General features: G+C 42.2%; 1 protein-coding gene across 1 annotated transcript in view; it reads right to left on the minus strand.

The window, feature by feature from the left end:
• Positions 1-10,914: 10,914 nt before the first annotated feature.
• Positions 10,915-13,323, minus strand: part of LOC146062705 (vomeronasal type-2 receptor 1-like) — a 45,121-nt gene continuing 42,712 nt past the window's right edge. Inside the window, exon 6 of the mRNA XM_083174758.1 lies at positions 10,915-12,888. Coding sequence (XP_083030884.1) covers positions 11,888-12,888 — 1,001 coding nt within the window. The 3' untranslated portion in view covers positions 10,915-11,887. The remainder of the gene's footprint in view (positions 12,889-13,323) is intronic.

Raw genomic sequence — 13,323 nt, forward strand, 5'->3', positions numbered from 1 at the left:
CAGTAAGTTACATAAAAAAAACAATATATCTGGTGGTGGTGTCATGGCATTACTTTTATATTATACAGGGGGAGCAGCCTGTGGTGTCATTATTATTGTACAGAGGGAGCAGCCTCTGGTGTCATGGCATTATGCCATGACACCAGAGGCTGCTCCCCCTGTATAATAATAATGCCATGACACCACAGGCTGCTCCCCCTGTATAATATAAAAGTAATGCCATGACACCACAGGCTGCTCCCTCTGTATAATAATAATAATGCAATGACACCACAGGCTGCTCCCCCTGTATAATAATTTGTATCATGGCTTTACTATTGTTATATTATACAGCGGGAGCAGCCTGTGCTGTCATTGCATTATTATTATACATCGGGAGCAGCCTGTGGTGTCATTGCATTATTATTATACAGCGGGAGCAGCCTGTGGTGTCATTGCATTATTATTATACAGCGGGAGCAGCCTGTGGTGTCATTGCATTATTATTATACAGCGGCCCTTTGGGGGTGACCAAACTGCTGATGCGGCCCCTGATGAATTTGAGTTTGACACCCCTGATCTATGGTATAACCTGTTGGTGGTGCTCCCAGAACAAGTTTCAGAGAACTTCACTGGAAAGGGAGGGGACTTGCGGTAAGATGCAAGAAAAGACTGATTCAGTCTTACCTGGAGCACACTTTAGTTTGATGTATATTGTATTGATGTCATATCTTAAAACTTAACTTTTAATTTTTATTTCTTAAAAGGAAGTGTGACTTTTGTCTCTTTTTTTTTGGGGGGGGGGGGGGGGGGGGGGGTGTATTTAAATCTGGTAGTATTTGTGTCCCCAAAGTCTGTCTGCACCTTGTTAATTTGGATGCAGGTAACAAATAATTCAAAAATTAAACACAGATATCTATATGCACCTTTCAATTCCGGTACAAATGAGCTCTTCAATTATAAAACACAGAAGACATTTTTCTCCATTCACAAAGATTTGTTAACATATGTCAGATGTCCACAGAAAAAAGCCACTGGAGGTTTATCTTAATTTTAAACCCCTCTGCATTTATTTAATATTACATTCATATAACTAAGGCAGTTTCCTACTAGCTTCCCCACTTCTGTATATTAATCCTTCCAAACAGTTATACTGATGAATACAGATTTTTCAAAAATATATGTGATAGAGAGGCTGAGATTATGTGTTTTTGTATCACTGCTTCACTCTTCTGCTTTCTAGCATCATATGCAAGTATCAGATACTAATGAGAGAGAGTGAATATAGTGTTTCCATACACTAGTTAGGGGTAGGAGCACAGGGTTGGCTTCTGCTTGTCAAAATTGACGGCTCAGAGCGACCTTGTTGCTACATTTAGCAGTGCAAGGTACCCACTCGGCTGTCTGACTGAGAGTGCCTTGCTGTGGAAATGAATAGGAGCCAGGGATTGCCTATATCCCTGTCTTTTCAGAAAAGATTCCGAGATGTTAGTCAGCGGTGACTGTTCTGCTGTCAGATATCAGCGAATTTTGCTTCAAATACCTGATGAGAGACGGTCGCTATTGACAATCACAGAATGAAGTGATAGGCAAAGGTAACTGTTTCTGCTGTTCTGAAGTAGTCTTTCACTGTCTCTGTTACTATTGTCTTGCAGAGACCAGTGTAGGTTTTTCAGAATGAGAGAACTGCCAGTGAGCAGAGTAGTAGTCAGATAGTTTTAAAGTAAGAGAATTAGAGGGGTAGATTTGAGATTGTTATCACTCATTGCATGGTGTGTATGCAAACTTTGTTTCACAGATTGCATTTGAAAGGGAAACAGCAGATACAATTCTTTAAGCATACATTGTTTCACAATTGACTTATGGAAGGAAAACAGCAAATTTAATTCTTTAAGGCAACTGTTGCAATTATGTTGCTTTTTATCTCCTTGATAGATAAGATGTACAGATTTTTACAATGAGATATGCAGAGTTTTAAACATTCATTAATATCTTATAAGAACGCCAATGTTTACGACAGTCTGCCACACTTATGTATCCAAGGCTCAAGTGCCATATGCCTTCAATAGTACCAATTTATTGCACCATGTGTGCATCTGTTTTCATATGGTTAAAATTGGTACCTATTTTTTGCATTGGGTGTACAACAATCTTCTGCGGTTTAAACAGTGTCAATTTATTGCACCAATTTATTGCACAGTGTGTACACACATATCTCTTAATCACTTTACAGTAGGAGCAAACAATGTGTATGGTCTCAAGCGCATGTAGATGGCAACTTTGGTATTCACAGCATTGATAGTCTTACAGCTGCGATGCTGAGTACTACTGTAATTCTATATACCCTCCCGCAAAACTCTACATTAGTCATATGTGGGTGTGCAGTTAAAGGGATATATTTACAATTGTGGAGTGAGTGCAGCACCTGTCCTGAATCTCAATTGCGGTAATTGCCGCTTTTTACTCACAAGCCGCTTCACGCGGAGCCGATGCCGGAAGATGTTTGTGACGTGCGTTTCGCTCAGGGAGAGCTTGGTCACACTGGATTACCGCAAGACCCCTCCCTTTCCATAATTGTGATGTAGTATGAAGTCTATGGAATCTATGATGAATTGTATTTGGTCCTGTTCTAACTCTTGTGCTTGCTCTAGAAAGTATCTGGTGCTGTCCAGTCCTGGGTTGTGTTTGATTACAGTGTATAAGGATGTGACATCACTTGTGGCTATCTTTTTTTCCTCTTTACAGTTTGAGGAAGCCGCTGATGACTGCTAAGAGGCGGAGAAACGCGTTTTTGGAGCTGTGTTGATGCCAGGATATCGCCAAGTGACCCCTGTATACTGCTGCTAAAATTCCTCTGCAGAGTGGGTACACTCTTTTGGCTGCAGCTACATCCCTCCTCAGCAATTGAAAACATCCAGCTGAGTAGAGGAAGGACTGAGCCCTGACCACATAAAAAGTGGGGACATTTCTGTGCAGCCTAAAGCTCTATTGAGAGAGCAGGACTGGTAACTATGCATACAAATCTGCCTTGTCAGTGTTATATTGAGAAATAAGCATTTTGGTCTATCATACATGCCAAGCATCCGTTTGTCTTATGTTGTCTGTCCTGTCTGTCTAATCTATGTTTGAAGTGCACTTCTATGAAATTTTTACTTTATGTATAAATTGTTTATAAATTGTCTTTTTAATAAATATTTCCATTAAGGGAATTCATTATTGTTATTCTTCTCTCAGTGCAACTGCGCTCCTTGGGTATGCATGCAGCCTAGGCAGCATGCAATTTCTTTGAATCTTTACAGTCTGTAGGGTGTTGATGATATCGGTTGTGTCCCTAATGTAGGATGGTCAAGTCTTAACGAGGTCCTGTAGGAAAGTGTTGGTATATTGTGAGAGGTTTGAGGATATGGAGTCTATTCCTGAAATGATTGGTCTGCCAAGGGGGTTCTGTAGGTCCTTGTGAATTTCTGGTCAGTAGTAGAAAACTGGAATTTTTGGGTGTTGTTGTTTGAGAAATGTGTACTCTGGTTTGTTGAGTATCCCTTTGTTATATCCCGTGTGTAACAGGTTATCCAGTTTCTTTTTGAAGCATGGTCTGGGGTCACTCAGTTATACTGTATATGTGTTTTTGTCTTCTAACAGTCGTAATGATTCTTTGATGTAGTCAGTCTTGTTGAGAACGACTATCCCCCTCCCTTTGTCTGCTGGTTTAATAATCAGGTGATTGTTGGTCTCTAGATCCCTGAGTGCCTGTATTTCTTTTTTTGGTCATGTTGTTACGTGAGTAATGAGTGTCTCGTTTAATGGTGAGGTGGTCCTGAGTCACTAATGCTTCAAATGTTTTGATCTGGTGGTTTTTGACAAGTGTGGGATTGAATGTGGATTTGGGTTTCAGACTAGTGTGTTTATATTTATTAGGTGTCTCAATATTGTTCCGCGTGATTGGGTTGGACCGCGAGGGGATGTTTCATGTGAACACCTCCTCCATCTGTGGGAACCTCCCCCATCCTCCGATGGTCATCGATCATCGAATGATGGACTGGGTGGTCAGCCAGAACTGAGTGCTCCAGACCATGCGTACATTTTTCCATATGAAAGCAGGGATATGGGCGGTCAGCTGACATCCGGCTATGTCAGATGTCCGCCCCCCACATGTGCGTCACGGCCGCATTACCATACGTACGGAACACCCATGAAACGCGGGGTGTAAGCATATGGTAATGAGCCAAAACAGCTCTTCACGCCCCTCTCCACCCCCTGCTCGGATGGGTCCGACCGATCATTTTCTGCATGGAATTCACACCGTGTTCTATTTGAAATAATACCCCTTTCACACCAGAAAATGCAGAGACTTACCCAGGAATATGGTCCCAGGATCATGCAGGGACATTCCCGGGCTGGCCCCTTTTACACCAGCCTAGTCCCTGCATTTTCTGGTGTGAGGGGGAGAGAAACCCCCCTTTAAACAACCAGCTATATCTTTGGACCCAACTGACACATTTACATGTGGGCTTCGAATAATTTTGGTCACGTGAAACTGGGCCGTTTGGTTCCAGTGAAATATGTCCTCAAACAACATAATCAGCCATGAAATTACATTTCAGAAATGAAAAAAATCGGTTTATCCGCAATATCTCTAGAACCAATGAACCCATATGGACCAGCCTTGTATCAGATTGAAGGTCCAGTGATCTGGGTTTGAATGAGATCTTTGGTGATGCTGGAGGGGGAAGCCGTTGGAACCGAGTGGGGGTCGGAATGAATGGGTCTCATGTTATCCTGTGGGAAAAACGTTCCAGCTTTGCCTGGTGGTATCTCTGGTTCCCAGAGGGCTAGGGACACAGGGCTGGGCTCGTTGGAAAGCCCTGGCCCTCAGCTACAAAATGGAGAGTGGGCCTGGAGCTGTAGCTCCATCAGGTCCATTATTAATCTGGCCCTGGTTTTGCGGTGATGTAAAAGGGGTTTAACTATACACTAAAAAAAAAAAGATATTTGATGTGCATATAATTACAATCATAAAATAGTCCAATAAAATATTGGTATTGGTGTTTGCACAGTTTTGTCCCGATATAAAGCAGATCACTTAGGTTATTTGCCTTTGTAACAATTCCAGTTCTCGTCCTTAAATGATGTAGGGATCAAATAGTCTGCAGTAGTTTAATGGGATGATCATGTGTAGTGCATAATGCGGCGTCCCGCAAGATGTTTGGTTTTGAATACGGTGGTGACAGTCTTAATGGGGATTGCTGGTGCCGAGTGTGGGATACGTCAGGGAGAGGTGGCTAGGTGACAGTTCTGTCCGGACCCTAGGCCACCTATGTTTACAATGCATCTGACGCCAGGAGGATTGTGCCGGGTGCAGCTGGCGCCTGCCTCGCACAAGTTGCCTGTGGTCTGTACGGAAGGCGAGCGGGACCCCAGCTAGACCGCTGATTGTCCCCCACCGCACCTTCCACTGCTAACGGACCCTACCGCACTCACCTTTCCTTCCCTGTGTCCTCTTTACTCGGTCTCGGCGGGCCCTGTCTTCTCCTCCTCTGATGGTTGGTAGGTAGGAGAAACTGTGCAAACACCAATACCAATATTTTATTGGACTATTTTATGATTGTAATTATATGCACATCAAATATCTGTTTTTTTAGCGTTATTTATTGAATTGTTTTAGACCTGCATTTGGAAACAATAAATTCTTATTATTTTTAGCTGTATATACCATGGTGACATTAAGTATATAGTCAGATCAGGACAATTATATATTATATATTATAGATTGTGTTAGATATACTGGATATAGAATATTAATAACCATATAAACCATTCATACTATATCCCCCGAACGAAACACAAGACATCACTCATTTAGAAATATGGAAGGGCAGAGCGCAGCACAAACCACCTATTTAAGATGTAAGTAAGGTTTGCACCTACATTGTCTATGAATAAGAGATTGAAACCTTGATAGGGGAACCTTGCTACAACTATATGTATGTGAGGTATGAGCCGTATGTTACATTAACCCTTGAGTGCCAACATTGCTGTGATAGATCCTCAAAATATCCATTAAAAATGCCAATGCCACTCACAGCGACTGTTCTCTTTTTGGATACAATATTTAACTAAACTTCAATTAACTTGGCTGTATTTGTATTTATTTCTACTAAAAGAACAGTCGCTGTGAGCGATGCTGGCATTTTTAACGGATATTTTGAGGATTTCTCACAGCAACATTGGCACTCAAAGGCTTTATGTTGTAATACTTCAATATCCTTTTCTGTGGTAACATTGGTGAAAAAGAGCTCATAGCCCAATGTCTCCCTTTCCTGTGTATGTTTTTTTTTACATAATAAATCATGGGAGTCTAAACAACAACACACCATAGGACAAACAGAAAAAGAACAAAACATAATGGATAAGTATAGTCCATTTTTATTTACATTTTCTCCTGGCAGAACGACAACCTACCGCTATCTTCTAAAAATATCTTTATTTTCCTAACTGTTCCTTTAGGAACCAGGGGGTTGTTCCCTTATTATCTAGAAGAAGCTGCTTAAAAGTTTAATATAGCGCCCAAAGCTTTTCATCTCTTCACTTTTCCATTTGAAAGTAGAAATGGACTGTGAGAGATGTTCAAAATATCAGCTAAAAATACCAGCATCACTCACATTTGGTATATAAATTCAAATAAAAAATGGGTAAAAATAAAATTATATTTCCTATATAAGGTAAACATTGCAAATCGTTATGATGAATAAAATGTTTGCTTGCCAATTTTCACACCTATTTTGACAAATTTACTCAAACGGTTAATGTGTGCTACTTCTAACAGAGGAAGTTTGGCCCATTTCCCTTTCTTGACCCTGGCCAGTAGCCATGCTTGCACCTATTATAACTGACTGCTTCTATTGCACCCTGCTTTAAATATAACCTTAAATAATTTTATAAAAGGTGATATAATACACACTGCATAATTTACACAACTAAAGCAGTTTGGACTTATTTTACTGAACACGATATAGCACATGGGCTGGAAGTGGTAGTGTCACCTAAATTATGTTGTATAATATAGGAAAACAAATTCACAAAGAATGTAACTAATGAAATAAAATACACAAAACATTTCCAAAATTCAAATTTATTCACCCATTTGACCACAGTCGAACCCAAGCACAATTTTAATTGTCTCACAATATGCATTTTCAAATATAATTTCAATTTGTGACATTTGATGAGGTCTCCATATATAAGGAAATCACCAAATTAAACATTTGATATTAATTTCTACAGACAAACCAATGACAGTTCACTATTGCTGCCAAGGATGGCTGTTGTATAATATATGTAGGCAGCTGTGCATCCAGTATTACTGAGCATGGTTTTTTTCTTTGCGTATTTGACTGCACACGGAGTGCAGATTTTGCTCATCATGCATCAGTCTTGTGAGACACACATTATGCAACCAGTATAAATACAGAAAAGTATCGAAAATATATATATGGATGCTTTCGCTAGCAATAGTTTTTCAAGGTCATACTTGCCTGCCCTTTCGAAATGGCCTGGAGTCCCCTCGCAGCCACTGGAAAAGTTGGCTAGTCCTCCTGCAACCGCCCTCTCAGTAGGGGGGTCCAAGGGGACAAAATTATGCAATGCATTGCATCATCGTGACCCCCTTCCAGTTCCTGTACAGAATCCTAAATTGAGCCCTGCACCACCCCATTACATCCACTGGCCCCACCAGATAGTCAGCAAGCAACCCTCTATAAGACATACCTCCCAACATAACCTATTCCAGGAGGGACAGAAATCTCTCTTTCTGAATTGTGATTACTATCACCTGTTCTAAACAGGTTAAAAGATAAATAAAGTGTTTCTCCACAGTTGATATTAATCAAAAATCAATAGGGAACTCCAGGAATAGCGCGTTCTGTCCCTCGGGAGAGGGTTATGTTGGGAGGTAGCAGTGGCGTAACTATAGCACCGCAGCCCCCGCGGTCACGGGGGGCTCTGTGCATATGGGGGCGCCGGGGGGGCTGCGGTGCTATAGTAATCCCCCCGCCCCCCATGCCCCGCATGCTTACCTGTCCGCGCGTCCCGGCTCCCCTCCTGGCTTCAATCAATGCTATGGAGACGGGCCACGATAAAATGGCCGCCCCATAAAGCAGACTGTTCTCTGAAACTGTCTGCGGTATGGGGGTGGCCATTTTATCGTGGTCCGTCTGCATAGGTCCGGACAGGTAAGCATGCGGCAATGGGGGGAGGGGGCCGGCCGGGCGGGGAGGGGGGGCGCCCCCCCATTAACGGCGGGGGGGGGGGGCGCCCCAAACAAAGCTACGCCGCTGGGAGGTAGGATGAGATACATGTCGGCATGAGTGCATTTTGGATAAAGGGAGGTGGAGCACAGTTGCTGACTTTATGGCTACAACCTCTGGGAAAGGGACAGCCGGGTCTGCACAGCAGTGGGGAAGGGGGGCATGACTTGTCAAATGAGGGGGCATGAGGTACTGTAGCATCTACCGCCGTAGTGCCTGCTAATTACAAATTGATCGGTCTGGGAGCGGAGCTCCGGATGAAAACAAACCCACCCCCAGACACCGGAGCATTGCGGAGGGTCCGGAGAAGCCCCGAAGATCAGTGTTGTGAGTATATTTTGGTTTCACAGGTTCCCCACTTTGGATTCTACTGGACAAGGGGACCGATCTTCTATGAAAATAGGTATGTATGGATGTATGGGCTCCGTATGTAATAAAGTTTTACTGTCAGTGTGTATGTGTTTTTATTTAACTATTTGTACTGCTGGGGCACTACTAGTCCCAGCGGGCCCTTTATTGCCCCACATGCTGGGACTTGTGGTTCTCCAAGTCCCTGCATGTGGTGCAGGCTTGCTGGGACTCATAGTTCCACAGCAGTATACAATAGTTCTTTCTTTTTACACCGATAATCAGCTCGATGCCCACCGCCCAGGGGCATCGAGGACAGCCCCGGGCTTCAGCATGGGCAGGTAAGTTCTGGAGGGGACCCCTTCTTTGGGGGGGGTCCCCACTTCCCCAGGACCCCTGCCCATGCTGACCGGTCAGGGGGACAATGCTTTGGCCGGGGTGACTTGTATAAAAAGTCTCCCCCTGGCTTACCCTGCTGGCTGGTTGGGCCCGGTGCTGGTTCTTAAAATACGGGGACCCCTACTCATTTTGTCCCCCGTATTTTGGGAACCAGGATCGGCCCTTGAGCCTGGTGCTGGTTTGATAAAATCCAGTGAACCACAACTTGTTTGTTCCTGTGATTTTATGAAACCAGGACCGGCTCTTTGAGCCTGGGGCTGGTTATGCTCAGGAGGGGGACCCCACGCAGGTTTTTTTCACTTTTTTTTCACCAAAATCACACATTTCAGAAAATGTGCAGATTTTCATGACTGAAAATCGCACATTTTCATGACTAAGAATCGCACTTTATCGCGCTATTTTGCCGCAAATTCGCATCTCATTAAATATGCGAAAATCGGCCCAATAATGCGATTTTAAAAAGTGAGATTTTGTGCGATTTTAAAACATGCCTAAAAATCGGCCCCTATTAAATTTCGCCCAACATGTCAAACTGATTTTACCGCTGAACTCTCTTTGCAGTATGTATAAATATTGACTATCTCTGTATAAATCTAGCTCTGATTAGCGTTTGCTGATCATAAACCTTTTTCAATGAGTTGGAGTCTGATTCAGGTCCCAACACAACATTGTGCAAGCTACCGATGGCCAGTACTTTGTGCATGCGCCGGGCTTATACTGCACATGTGCGGTACTGGTGCTGCCTCGTTGGAAGAAGTACAGCTGCAGACATCAGGCGATTTACAGTCTGCATCCATTTGGAGACGGCAATGGCAGCTGTTTTACAAAATGGAGGTGCATTGCCGCTGTTTTGTCAGAGTGCGAAGTCCAGGTTCTCCATCTTCCAACAAAGATTTCCTGGATTCTTGGACAGAGCTCCTGCGGCTGATCAACGTGACCTCATGGGTCATTTAGTTGTCCGATGGTGCCGCACGTGATTTGAAGCTGTGTCTTCATATGCAGCCGCGCATACCACATGCATGCAGGAGGTGTGTACTTACACCAGATGCCTATTGCTGCACTACCATATCTGGACATCTCTGCTGCTTCCCTGTAAGCAGAGGCAATGCCACCTTCAGCCACATCTCAATCGGGCTGTCTATGTCAAACCTTTAAGTGGTCTATCAAAAATATCTCTATACAGCAATTTCATCATAACCAGATGTATGTATGTCTAATATGGGATACCATTAATAACATTGACTGACTTGTTAGGAGCGCTGCAAAGTTTTCATAAAACAGATTTGGGATGTCAGATTACTTTACTAGATTTACTAGATTACTTTTCTAGGTCTTTAGGTCAGAAATACACTTCAAAAACAAATGTATACATTTTAGGAAATTACTATTAAGAAAGACAACAAATGACACCAATTTTATGCCACCCACTAGCTCATCAGTCTATTGTAAATAATATATATAACCTATAGTTCTAGCCACACCCCAGACTACACACATACTGTTCACCTCACCGGACACAAACTAATTACAATCTATGCAATTTCTACTGTAGTCATACTACAGATAATACAATTAGTTATACATTGCACATTTTTAGTTTTTAAAACTTCATTGCTGAGATAATTATGTATTGATGAAATTATTTATGAGCCTGATTCTGAATCGCATGCAATGCTGACATTCACTGATTTTTCTACTGCACATGTGCGAAAATCCCTAAAAACTCCAGTGGCACATGTGTTCCACTGTACGCATAGAGTTGCAGTACAGAGTAAGACTTGTGGATTTGTATTGGAAATCTACTGGGCATTAATAGGCAGTGGCAGAGATGGTCAGTCTCATGTCGAGTTATGGGAGTGTCGTGTGTGTGTTGCTAAAATATTTGCATACACAGTGCCTTCATTGATTCTATTGGAGGGCATGCTGAGAGAGAAAATCTGCACCTATTATAGGGCTGGTACAAGTTTCCATGATGAATCTAAAGACGCACCAGGCGGTATTAGAGCATCTACAGACATCCACAGCAGGCGCCTCAAAAGTGTACACTAGGGAAAGACTTTGTAGCAGTGTTTGCATGAATGGGGTGATTCTGTTTAATGGACAAAACCATGTACACTGCAGGTGGGGCTGATGTAACATGTGCAGAGAGAGTTACATTTGAGTTATTTTGTTTCTGTCCAGAGTAAATACTGGCTGCTTTATTCTTATGGCGCATACACACGGGGCAATTTCAGCCCCTTTTCTAAACAATCTGACTAGATCATTTAGAAAAGGAGCACAAAACGCTCCGTGTGTATGCCCTGTATCGATCGCGATACACAGTCCCGCTCTGCGGTATCGCCCGCAGGAAAAGCCACTGGCTTTTCCTAGATCGCGGGGCTTTGCCTATTATAAAAATAGGCAAGAACATTGCTCAATTAAAAGTCTGGTCGCCCCATGTGTACGGGACTTTACACTGCAAGTTATTTCTCAATTTGAACACACCCCACCCAAATGTAACTCTCTCTGCACAAGTAACATCGTCCCCACCGGAAGTGCACATGGTTTTGTCCGTTAAAGAAGGAGTTTGCTTAGCCAACCAGAATCACCCTCGAAATCTCAAGAGCACGACCTCCAAAGTCAGAATCCGACCCTACGTGTGAGACAGAATTATTTATCATCCATTTTCTGATTATTTCTTCTGTAAAATATATATTTAAGCTTCATCTTCAAAATAAATCTAAAAGTAAACATTTCTTAAGAGAACAAATTGCCATTAGAATTACAAAACTTCTTAGATTTCCAATCATTAATAATTGACACCTCTTCATTAGGTAGACATTGCCTTGTGTTGAATTACATAGATAGATATGCTGACTTTAATCATCAAGCACAACCGTGGAGATTGTGTTCACTGTGTTCATCTCGCTAGTAATAGAGGCTGAGGTTGCTGGGGCACTTTTATCATTGGTGGCTGCTTTGCCACCTACTATTTCTTCTGTGTTTCTTTCTGGCTTTATTAGAATGATATATCCTTTAGGAACATAAATGCAACCAAGTAACCCGAAACTCGATGCCAAGATGGCAAATATTTCAACAGCAACCTTAAATTTCCCTCGTGTGCTCAAGTAAGCTGGGACAAAAGATATCCAAACTATGAAGAAGACCAGCATGCCGAAAGTGATAAATTTAGCCTCGTTAAAATTGTCCGGCAGCTTGCGGGCGACAAAGGCGGTTATAAAACACAGTATGGCCAAGAAGACGTCAAACCCAAACATAGAGCACAAGAGTTCAATGGAACCCTCATTACACTCCAGAATTATCTTGATATTTTGGGACTCCATGTTTTTGTAAACCCAAGGAGGCTTCAAAATCAGATAGGTTGTACAGATCCCGACTTCTATTGTTAGGCCAACCACTGCAACAATTTTTTGATACAAAGGTTTCATGACTATTCTTTTCGTTTTATCAGACATCTTTGATTTAGCTGCTTTCTTTGCTAACATCAGAACAATTGTCTTACCAAGTATACAGGAAAGACAAAGGGAAAAGCCCAAAGCAAGGGTAGTTTGTCGGGCCATACATGACCATGGCTCTGGTTTTCCAACAAAAAGGATTGATGTCATGAATGTACATACCAGCGATATTTGTATTACAAAACTCAAACTGCGGTCATTTGCCTTAACTAAAGCTGTTTCCCTGTATATTATGTAGATAATTGTGAAGGCAATAACCAGGGAGGCACCAAAGACAGCCAGGAATATCAGCGTTATTCCCAGAGCTTCATCTGTGGCCAGGAATTCCACTTCTTTGAGCACGCACTCATTCCTGTATGTATTAGACCAAAAGTCCGAGGGGCAGGATATGCATTCTCTTGCATCTGTAAGACAATGAACATTGTGAGTTATTTTCTTGCAGATACAAAAACAGCTGGAACTTTTCAAACTGTAGCCACCCTAAATTATATCCAACCAACAAGCTCATGGACATGGATTTGGAATGTGGCCTTAGGAATTCAGAAGCACCCTTGGCAGAATTGAGGATTACAAAATTTGCTGACATTTTGCATGAGATTTAATGGGATGCGATTCTTAGTAAGTAAGGTTCCGAAATCACACATTATCGTATTTTTCCAAATTGCAATTTTTTTGGAAGAATTCAATATTTAATGAGATATGCAATATGGTGCGATTTTAAGTCATGAAAATGTGCAAATTTGAGAGGACATTTTGGATTTGGAGTCATAGTAATGTGCATTTTATTTTAAAAACAGTGAGAAAAAAAAACAGCGTGGGGTCCCCCCTCCTAAGCATAA

This window comes from Crinia signifera, chromosome 3, assembly GCF_055691185.1.
Source record: "Crinia signifera chromosome 3, ASM5569118v1, whole genome shotgun sequence".
NCBI lineage: Eukaryota > Metazoa > Chordata > Amphibia > Anura > Myobatrachidae > Crinia > Crinia signifera.